This window comes from Merops nubicus, unplaced genomic scaffold, assembly GCF_000691845.1.
Source record: "Merops nubicus isolate BGI_N331 unplaced genomic scaffold, ASM69184v1 scaffold21988, whole genome shotgun sequence".
NCBI classification, from domain to species: Eukaryota; Metazoa; Chordata; class Aves; order Coraciiformes; family Meropidae; genus Merops; species Merops nubicus.
This window is the reverse complement of record NW_008626636.1, coordinates 17,503-29,233: the sequence shown is the minus strand read 5'-3', so window position 1 is coordinate 29,233 and position 11,731 is coordinate 17,503. Positions and strand designations below refer to the sequence as shown.

The 11,731-nt window shown below is 42.8% G+C and overlaps 1 protein-coding gene across 1 annotated transcript; it reads right to left on the bottom strand.

Moving 5' to 3' along the window:
• Nucleotides 1-4,804: 4,804 nt before the first annotated feature.
• On the bottom strand, nt 4,805-9,651 carry CMTM7 (CKLF-like MARVEL transmembrane domain containing 7; the record flags this gene model as incomplete). The annotated part of the gene is made up of 4 exons (XM_008946083.1): nt 4,805-4,893; nt 5,748-5,829; nt 6,843-6,941; nt 9,478-9,651. Coding segments are annotated over 4 exons (444 nt in total), but the record flags the coding sequence as incomplete, so codon positions are not given.
• Between the last annotated feature and the right edge of the window lie 2,080 nt (nt 9,652-11,731).

Genomic DNA, 11,731 nt, shown 5'->3' with positions numbered 1-11,731 from the left:
TGGTGCTGCAATTTTTCATCTTTTTTGTTGTTGTTGTTAGTTTGTGGGGGTTTTTTTCTTTTTCTTTTTTTTTTTCCCCTTCCAGCTTTCAAGCTTATTACCGGCATGACGTGCTGCTTCTGGTCATGGCCAGACAGCTTCAATTTCACTGTCAGAACAGCTCAGCCAGAAGTTTAGCAAAGGGCAAAACGCAGATGGATTTTTCTTTTTCTAACTGCCCCAATGCAGAGGGCCTGGTCTAGGCATTCACCCAGTAAATCACTGGAGATATGAGGTAAGAAGAAAAAATACTTCATCAGTTGTTTATAAACATGGGTGGGGGTTGTTTGGGGTGGTGTTGTTTTGTGTTTGTTTTTTAATGCAAGCTCCTGGATGCTGGGAATGCACTGTGTACTGCTCAGTCCCTAGTAATAAACAATGCCACATACTTACCAAACTGGCCATGAGAAACCAGAGTGCTGGCCCAGGGCACTAGGGGAGGCTGATGGACTCTGGGCTCAGGGACAGGCAGAATAGAAGCAAACTCCAGAGCAGCCAGCTGTGGGTAACCAGTGACCTCCAGAAGGGACAGGCATAGGAAGGAGCAGCCAACAGCACTTATCAGTTTTCCTGTTTTCCAGCTGCCATTGTGCTGGAAAAAGTAATCATCCTTCTCCAGGAAAGGAAGATGACAAGCACCATTGCAACTTTCTGACCTGCTTCCACGTAGCTGGGTTAAACAAGCCCTGGGACCAGGGACTGAAACCAAGAGCTGCCTGTTCCCACCAGGATGGCCTCGCAAGCGTGCAGCCCTGTGCATCTGCAGAGGAGTGGAGGGAAGCCAAGGGCATGGCCCTCGCACCTGCACTCCTGTCCAAAAACTGAAACGGCCCCAACAGGAGGGCTGCTTAAGAATAGCCTAGAGCTTCGTGGTGAGGGCTCTTTCTGTCACCTGTGTGTAAATCTCTGCAACCAGAAAGGACATGGGCCTCCCACAGACCCTTCCCCTGGTACCCACTTTTCCCCATCTCACAAAACCAGCAGCACCTCCTGGATGCCAGCCCAGTGTCCTGCTCATCGGCTGGGTGCAGTGATATGTAATTCCAGCTTTCCTTGGCTTTCAGGTGACACTCAGCCTAAAAGCAGGTCTGTGTTTTTGCCCCTAGCTGGAGGGACGGCCAAGGCCACTGGGCAGCACAGAGCCTCTCGCTCAGCAGCAGCGTTTTGCTCCATGCTGTCTCTAAGAACAGTGGAGCCCTTTGCAATTTTAAGTTAAACAGGGCAGAACATGTGGCATCTTGATGCCATGTTTCACAGCCTCTGGGTCTGGGTCGGTGCATCCTCCTGCAGTTTTAGCAGAACAGGAAAATCCCAGACAGAGGTTATCAAGTGTACATAGCAAGCAAGCAGAAGAGAGACTTCTATCACTACAGGCAGGTCTGTCCTTTAAGCACTGACACAGCCACAAACTTGATATCTGCCAGTATTTCTATTAGTGCATAATGTGCTCACAGTAGTTCCTCTTCTCATAAGCTTTCTACTAACATTTGCACCTGCTCTCCCTTGTCTCCTGCTCATTTTTTTCCTAATAAGCTCCTAATCTTCTTCCCTGGAGCATCACTGAACACCCCTGCCTCATTCCCTAGGCCCCCCCCTTAAAGGTTACCATTATCCTGGTATCCTACTGTTCTCTCTATACCCCACATACTGATCTGTTTCCAAAGCCTTTTAGGAGCAAAATACCCATTCCATCACACAATGCAAAACACAACCATTTCAGAGCAACAAAGAAAGTGTGCAAGCTGTCATTCGTCCAGTACTGTGGTCCTCAAGTGTTTCAAAGCCACTGCCCTTCCTCTTTTTGAAAAAGGTTTGTTTCCCTTTTCATCCTCTCAGTTTCTACCCAACAAAAGCACTATGTGTTCTCTAATTTATCTGGAGCCCCCAGTGCTTAAACATCAGGGGTAGTTGGGTGGGTTTTTTTTGGAGTATGAAACAGTTTGTACTACTTACTTTCTTCTCCCAACATTTTCATTTTCCTTTTCAGTAAAACTGAACCCCAAACTCTACCCGCATTGGCTCAAAGGATACACTACACTCATCTTGGAGCTGAAGAGGACGGACAGCTTTTGGGTGCGATAGTCAGAGACCAGCACATGCAAACACAATGGCAGGGGAACAGTTTTTTTTCCTGTGGCTCCCACCTCTTGTCCTCCAGTTACAGGATATATTCGGACACTCCCCAGAGAGAAAGTCACTGCTCTAGGAGAGGAAAAAAATTATCAAGACAACAATCTGATTCTTAAAGCTGTTATATCGTCCAAATAGCATACATAGTTTATTTCTAAAACAGCTGGAATCCTGTATTTGACAAAGCTGCAGACAGATGGAGCTTTCAGAACCAGGCTGACATTGAAGGAAACTTAAAATGTTTTTGCTGGCAGAGCTACAGTAGTGAGGTGCCAAAATCCCTGCCAGACAGAACTGTCATTCAAAGACCCCTGGTAGAGCTGGTGATATCCGCAAAACCTGTGCTTTTCTTCGTAGACATGTTTCATAAGGAGGATTTGAGGGAAGCAAGGAAGCTTTAGCAGCAGAAATGACAGTTTCCACTCTGAACACATCCTGCATTAGGAGCATCTGGACCCAGCACTGTCATAACAGCAAAAGCTGCAAGCATATCTTAGATCTATCTCTAGGCACAAAAACCAAATGGGAACTTGTGATTTACTTCTCCTGATCCAGTATAATCAGGTGCACTTGCAGCAAAACATATTTTTTGGACAATCACAGACCACCATTCATAAATAAATTGATTTTCAGACTGCATGTAAATCCCCCATTTTCTCACCCCCTTCCCCCTGGTGATAAGTCTCAGTGATGTGGGAAGCACAAAAAAGATGCTAGTGTAGTGCCAGGAGAGGCAGCAGATTCCAGGAGAGAGTGGAAACAGCCATTTCTTCAGAGCAAGCTCAGGCTCCAGCCCTGATCCTTAGCAAGGTGCTTCTCCCCCCTGCCACCACAGCACTGAGGTCCCAGCAGCATTCACCCTGTGTGCAGCAGAACATTGTTTTCCCACAGGATTGTTAAGAGGGGTTAAAGCTTGGAAGGTGCCTACTATCTGTCTGAGGTGGTATCTCAGGAGGTGAAGGAGAAACAGAGCACTTCTCTTTCCATGGAGTGAACAGAAGAGGCTGCATCCTTAAATATCTACCATGTCAGTCCAAATTAAAGTTGGGAGTGCTGGTTTCCAAAAAATGTAGTTAAGTCAGCCTTATCAGGAGAACTTGTGACCAAGAACTCCTGTTGCAAAAAAATAAATATATAAGTGTGTGAGTTTGTTCCTCAGGACGTATTTTCACTCAAATGAAAAAATTAATGCAGAATGAAGTCGTATGTCATGTATGCCACTTGGATCAGTCCTGTGCTGGAAAGTGCAAGGAAGCCTGAAGTACTGACTGCTGACAGGGGATTTCTAGCTTCCTTTAAGCCCGAGGACCTTTGAGGTATGCTCAATTCAGTTCATTAAAAAGAAAAAAAGTGACCCATTTCGAACCAAACACAAAGTATGTCATCTGGAGGTATGAGGCAGAAAGGTGGGCCAAAGTTGGCCATTGTAAAGAAAAAAAAACCAACAATATCCTGGACAGCATCAAAAGGGTGACTTTCCCCCTTCACTCCACTCTTGTGAGAGCCCACCTGGAGTACTGCATCCAGCTCTGGAGCCCTTGCACAAGAAGGACGTGGACCTGTTGGAGCAGGTCTAGAGGAGGGCCACAAGGATGATCAGAGGGCTGGAGCACCTCTCCTACGAGGACAGGCTGAAAGCTGGTGTTTCTCAGCCTGGAGAAGTGAAGGCTCCAGGGAGACCTTATTGAGGCCTTCCAGTATGTGAAGGGGCCCTACCAGAAAGCTGAGGAGGAAATTTTTACATGGGCTTGTAGTGATAAGATGAGGAGTAATGGGTTCAAATTGAAAGAAGGTAGATTTAGATTAGATGCAAGGAAGTTCTTCACTGTGAGGGTGGTGAGACACTGGAGCAGGCTGCCCAGAGATGTTCTAGATTCTCCATCAGTGGAGGTGTTCAAGACCAGGATGGGTCTTCTCCAGGCTAAACAACCCCAGTTCCCTCAGCCGGTCTCCATAAGGGATGTTTTCCAGCCCTCTCACCAGCCTCATTGCCCTTCTCTGGACCTGCTCCAGCACCTCCATGTCCTTCTTGTACTGTGTCCTGACAGAAAAGACCGGCTTATAAGTTCTGCTTCACAGACAGCCATGAACAGGGAAGCATCAAGGAGGAGGGGTCTGCACTTCCCTTCTTCCTGCATGGAAGATGGACGGTAAAAGAAGAGAAAAACAAAGGTGTCAATAAGGCACTGTCTCAGCCTCAAAGATACACAGACCTTTGTGACAATACCAGGCTGGACAAAACTGAACTATTCTGCCTGTCCCAGCTCCAGGCAGAGTCTCCAAAAGCACGGATCCAGCAATGGCAGCGTAAGAGATAAACCACATGTAAAAGAGAGAAAAAAGCACATTGCTCTACTCACAGTGGAGTTTCCATAGTCACTATTACAAGTCCAAAGAGAATAATTTATAAGAAATGCACAAAAATTTTCTACAGAACAGGTCTTAGAAATATGCACTTTACAAATGAGTATTTGTGAAAGGAAAAAAAAAAAGACTCCACAAAACTTTAAACACATTCTTGGATACATATTTTTCTGTATTTGCAGAGGGAATTTTTCAAAAATAACCTTTGATTGTTAATAACCTGTAAAAATTCATGGAGAAAAAAAACTGATTTCATCATGTACTGTTGGGTCTAGGAGGGAGTGTTTGCAGTGACATTTTCAAGTCGCAGTTCATAGTTCTTGATGCTGGATGAGCTGATGTTAGAAAAAGTCCACAATTCTGGTAGAAAGAGGTAACAAAGACTTGGGTCAGTTTATCCAGGCACAAATCAGTCTGTAACACTTCCTTCATTAAACAAATCATCCTTGGAAGTAAGAATCAGGTAGGAATTTGCAGGATTTCCCTTCTGTAAACAAATGGAGGAAATCAGAAGCAATTTTTCATCCCTCTGAAAGGAGTACCAAATGACTCTCCAAATAAGTTTTCAATGCACCTAGTGCAAATAGCTGGAAATGGCCATAGCCTAGCTGGTGAGACAGACATTGTCTTCCTCTGTAAAGCTCATAAACAGCAGGTTCTCCGTTATAAACTTCTTTGGGACAGGGGAGTTTGGTAAGCAAAAGAATTTTGGTTCACAACATTGTTTTGCATAGGCATTCACGTAGATCTTCAAAAGCTACCAGCTGTCCAGGCTAGTAACAAAAAAACCTTGCTCCCTCCTCAGCAGTGGGCGCTCCTCTTTGGTATCCTATTTTGTAAGGCAGGTATCTTGCAGAGATGGAGGAGTCATACAGATGCACCTTTGAAAAGGAAGACAGTGTCACTTGAATTGCCACAAACAAATTCATCTACTTGATTAAGGAGGAAACTTCCTTTTGTTAGGGGGTGGTGGAGGGAGAAGAAAAAGCACTGATACATTCACTACTTGCTAAAACCAAGTTATTTTGCTTTTTTAGTTAGTTGTTAACAGCAGTCAGTAGCTGTGATATGTCTGTGTTGACAGAAAAGATGGAATTATTGCCTTGTATTTCTGAGTAACAACGAACAGAATGTTAAGAAATCCTTCTAGGTAGGCAGTCCTGTGGCAGAAAATACAAATATTAATTTTGGGAAGCATATTGGCAGTTACTTACTTGTTGACTGTGTGATGCACGAAACCTTGTAGGATGACCACATGCTTAAAACACAAAGGACTGTAGCTAGGAACCCAAAAGTCTAGATGAGAAAACAAACAAACCACAAATACTTAAAGAACAACAGATGACACACATTCTATGAATGTATGGACACTCTTGTATATCCAGCTACTTATTTTAGGACATTAACAGACCCAAAACTGATACTATTTTGCTTTGTTCTATACTAAAAAAAAATACAAACAAAAAGTTTCCATAGTATAATAGCAGTTTATGTCTTGTCAAAACAACGACTGAAAGTCATATACATAGGCAGAGAAAAAGCTGGACTGCATTGAGTCTCACCTTTTAGACTTCTCCCTAGGGCTCTGCAACAAAGACAAGACTTTTTCTAACACCTCTGATTACTGCTCTTTTACTGCCTTATTCAGACAACCCCTTCCCTGTCATCTGCCAAATAAAAAGGTCAGGTAAGTGTTCTGGTCTGTTTGCACTATCAGGACTAAGTTTCTGAAAGTAATTCTTTATTCTGGAGTTGTATTTCAGGTCCTGGTGCTGTGAAACTGCTGCCCACACTCAGAAGCTATGACTCTCTCTATAAAGCTCTTCAGCCAACAGAAGCAGAGAGTAACTTCCAGTAAGTCAGCCCAGGACCCCAGTGGGTTCTAGCTCAGGAGAAATTATCTTGAACAGGGCTCTGTTCAGGAACAGAAGGCATCAAAACCTAAAGACTGGGGTAAAACCTTTTATGTAACTTCTGGCTGCTGCAACAGCCATTAGTTAAAATTGAGTTGTCTTAATTCTTCCCCTAAACACATTAGTTCCTACAAGTTAAAGCAGGAGCCTGTGGTTTCAACTCCTGACAGGAGAAATACCCACTTCTGCGGTGAGTCTGGAGTCTCACAACAAAATATTTTGTTGGCGTTGTGTTACAGAACATCCATTTAAATAAGCTAGAAAGTAGTTCACCCAGCCAAGACACAAACAAGGCAAGTCTGTAAGAAAATAAAATTACAAGTACCAGATTTCCAATGCCCTACTTAATATATATGGCATGAAAAAGAGTGTGAAGACTAATAAACACAGTCTTACCGCTCCAGCCACAAGTCCAGTCAAATTGTAACTCTGGGATGCTGCTACAATTGATGCAATAAGAAGCAGAATTGTACCGATTAAATAATGAAGAAACTCCTGTAAAGAGAAGCACAGCCTGCATCAGGAGGGAGATTTACCAGAAAGCATTTTGATATGCCTCATCATGAAAACAAGTTGGCAGAGGTTATTCAAACCCAGACGACAAAACATCAGTCAAAAAAAAAAGCAGGCTAAAAGATAAAAAGATTTTAAGACTCCTCCTGAGTGCATTTTGTACCCTTCTTGGCTTTCTGCTCAAAAAAGGAGAGAGGGACAATCTTCAGACCTACTAATGTCACTGGAATAAGATCTACTTACTGGCTATGGATGCAATCCTTTAATTTGAACATGGAACATTACTGAAGGTAAAAGCCTATCTTCTCTGCATCAAGTATGCACCTTACTTAAGAAGACAGGTCTGGAGGAAGGAAGAAGCCTTAAGGGTATACTTCTAGAAGTCATATGAAATGGCAATAAATGGCAGTAAATGGCATCAGTGGAAAACCAAATGCTCCTACTTCTAATAATCTTAGAAAGTAAGCAGTTATTTATTGCTGGATGTACTAAAAACTTACATCGAGCAAACCTGGAAACAGGCGGGAAGCCACAAAAAGCACAGCTACACGTAACCACACCCAGGCGCCCAAATCTGTAAGTGTGGCTGTCACTGTCAGCTGTAAAACATGACGCTATGGGTTTTTCTGAGAGAGCACTCAGGTACCACATTTAACCTCTCCTCTAGTGTGACAGGTATCAGTCCAGGAGTCAATTATACCTTGTAATAATCAGGAGTTACCTGTGGATTTAGATTTTGAATCCTCACAAATCTTATGAGTGTTTGAAAACTGAAAATGTGTTGTTTCTTTTGCATGCTAGGGTGTATGAGGAGAGCAGAGACTCCACGTCAAACCAAAGGAGAGAGAATATAGTCCCAAAAGGAAATTCTTCAAGGAAATCCCAGAAGATAAATAGTCTATTGTACGATACCACAATTTCCCCTCTGCTCAGGTGTTTAGAAACAGCTGAGGAGGATCTTGGCATGAAGTAGACTCTGAGACTGCAACTTACTTTCCCCATCTGTAACCTTGTTTCAGGTAATCAAGATCTCAACCCTTGCTTTTGCTAGAGTAAATTACTTCTGTAAGGAGTCTTCTCTGGCTAAGCCATGATGCAGCAGGCAAATTAGGCATGCCACTGCCTCCCCAGAGACACCAAATAAAGCAGTGTACACAGGCCACTACTTGAGAGGAATCTAAAGGATGGGTAAAAGTGCAAAAGAACCATCAAAGGCTAAATCAGGTGGAGAACCAAGCCCTGGCAGGGCCAGGACACACTGTCCGTCTGCAGAGATACTTCCCAGCCTTAAGTGGTGTTAGTGCTGAACAACCTCTTGAATCGTTACAGCTTTACTAGCAGTCACAAACTGCAGTGCTTTAAACTCACCTGTGACTCTGTAACATTTGGGAGTGTTTAAATACACAACAGAAAACAAAAGCAGCCTGTGCAGAGGTCAAAACGGCATAGTCCTGTTACAGCAACGCACACATTCAAATGCTGTTCTGCAAAACTATCATTTAATATCTTATTTCAATCCCTGCACCTATATTCTCTCTAGATAAACTACTTTCCAGAAACAGATAATAGGGGGACACATCTCAAAAAATAAAAAGGGGCATAACCATATTCTTCAGCTAAAAAGTTAGAAGTGGGTGGATGGACAAACCATTATCTTAGATCTGTAAACTACCTACATAGCTTCCATTAAACACCATCCAAACACTTCTTGGATTTCAAGATTCCTCTGTATCTCTCCAGTTGTCTTTCCCCATGCTTTTGGTCCTTCTTCTGTGGGATTAACATGGCACTATGTGTAAGGGAGGCATATTCTAAGAGGTTATTAAAATCTGTCACCCCACACTAGGATGCAGGACTCTTCTGTTAGCTGACCTGACCTAAAGCTACTGAGGAAGTTCAGGTCTCGCGTTTTCTGTGCTGCTTAATAGTTCTCTGCTAGGATCGAAGAGATGGATCTGCAGGGGAAACACGGGAAAGAAGCAGGAACATCCTGCAGGAATAGCCAGGCTAAGGCAATCAGGTTAAGGCTCCAATTTCTCGCTATTGTCTAAGTTACATCAAACCATACCTTAAAGAGACACATTTGACTTAAATAGCACGCGTAGACTTTATTTTGGGACAGGATGTAGTACACGAATTCTCATGCTGTATTTTGGTACTGTAGCAATCTCTTAGGTGTTATAAATGACCTGAGCTACGACCCATCTGCTGAAAGCTTGATAATAGTAGCTTCTTTTCAGTTGTCTCAGAACTATTGTTCTATTGTGTATTGCCTTCCCTGGAGTAAATCTGGATTTACATCTGTGTAACGGAGGGCAGGATCAGATCCAAATCAGCTAAAAAACTTAAAAAAACAACATCTGATGAACTAAAAGCAACAAAAGGATTCATGTACAAGGCACAAAGATTTATGTGAAAGACAACCTATCGCTGTGTGACAGCACAAGAAAATGGACTAAGTAACAAAGACATCAATCTATAAGAAAGACAAGGAACCCAGACAATCTAACAGGCTTACCGCAAGAGGCCAGCTAACACAAGTGAGCTTCCTGTAGATTTTGAAAATGTGGATAATGTAGAAGAACAAAATCATAACCAAATCGCACATGGTGACAATCTGGAAGTAGCTGTATGCACTGTAATCTGTCCATGGAGAATTGTTTACACTGATGAATCCAACCAGCAGTGAGATCTGAAAGACAAGGGGCACATTAAAGATTTTTACAGTAGTGCACAGAGGAATGTGGAGATGACTTTAAACAACAAAATGGCACTTAGAAACAGAAGACAAATATCTAATGTAAATCTGATGGTCCCAACTAAGCGGATGACCAAGTAACGAGACTGGTAATAATACTTCAAAATTTGCTGTTAAATGAGCTAAAGCAACCATTAAGAGTGAGGAAAGAGAAAACTGCCAGAACAGAAGCAGCAGTTTCAGCCTCAGGAATCCAGCCAGAAGTCTGTATGTAGAATACAAAAGGTATGAAAAAGAGAAGAGGCAAAGAATGCCAGGAGTTGCACCAGCAACTGATGCACGTAAACCTCACAAACTTTCAGAAGGATATCACTGAAAGCTGTAAAAATGAAGGTGGGCATGAACACATGTACCTTTACTTCCTTTTAGTGAGACTTCTCACATGCAGAATCAGAGGACCTGGGTACAACTGCACTAATAGTTTCACCCTTCCTTTTCTACCACCTCCAGAGCAGAAGTATAAGCAGACTATGAGGTAATATCGTAGGAAATAATATAAACATTTGGAAGAATTGATTAAATCACCCCACTCCCCATACAACAGTTATAAAGCTTGAGTATGTTTACACTGTCACATAAAACTCTAAAGCATTATTGTACAACTTCTTTCAGTTGTAGGCTTGCAAAGGACAAAAGTTATTTTATTTTTTTTTTAATCTAATACTACTTGTTTATTTTACCAGTCTTGCTGCTTCTACCAGCCTGGCTAGCCTGGGTGATAAAAATAAACCTACCTTGGGCATACCCAAGTATCTTCTTATTACAGACTATAACAATGTGTGCTTTCTGTCACTGGAAGTTTCAGCTCACCCAAAGACAGCCAGGAGCAGTAATGATTCACATTTTACATATTTCTCCGAGACATTAAAAAAATACCTGAGGAAGCTAGAACTTCAAGACTACACCATCCCTTCCTGTACACTCATATTCCAAACTTCTAACCAACTGCATCCATTATCAGAATAATTTCCTTAAGATTAAAGGGGGGGGGAAAAAAAAAAACAACAATCAACACCAAAACAACATAGCTTAGATTCTCCCTGCTGTAACTTCAACCGAGTTTCACCTGCTTGGCTCTAAGTGGACAGGCTAAACATATGCATCCTCAAGGGCAACCAAAAGCTCTATACACACATAAGAACTTCACATGAGCTTCATCAGAACTTGTCCCCGTGTCCAAGCCTCATCCAAATCGTGTGTCATCATGACAGTGAACCATCTCAGAAAGGTGGCTCCAAAGAGAAAAGTCAATGCTCTGGGATGCTTTCCTGCACAAGTGGCTAAGTTACTGTTAGATCTAGTCCAGCTCCTTTATTTTTACTGTGGCAGCCTGAGCAGCGGGTACTAGCATTGTAAGTGATGCTCAGTCCAAGCCAGTTGCAGGCTTCTGCACTAGCATAAGACTGTCTCCTCCACCTTTGAAACAGATATAGGGCAGGGAAGACAGGACTTTGAGGTGCAGGGCCATACCATGCTCAGCGCTTCTCAAGAATGGATGTTACCTGTGCCTTCGAAAATGTATGACATTACTGAGTACCTGTCTCCCCAAGGATGTTCCTGCCCTCTGGTTTGGGAGCGTAACGTCATAGCAGCATCCTCCATGTTTAGTGCTGCTGTTCTGTGCTATCCTGTTCTTCAGCCTTACAGCCTGGCCACTGGGGAATCCTAAACACACAAAGTCTTGCATTTTGTGCATGGCAGAGCCTTTTGAGATGCTGCATTTCTTAGAAGACAACAAGGCAATGCTCTCTGCAATTCAGCATTTTAAAACTTCTGGCACAGTTCTTCAATTCTGAGGTACTTTTAATGAAATTTTGTCCAATCTGTGTCTACACACACCACATCTACATTAAGCTGTGGTTTCATGAGGGGGCACAACATTTGTCATATTCTCCTGATTTCACTCCCTGTCACGTACTGCCTCCTCCACTCATCTGTGCTGAGCCACCTCAGTGTACTAAGGCAGCAGAAAAGTGAACTACTAAAAAAGGCAAATAGCTTTACTCTGACTCTG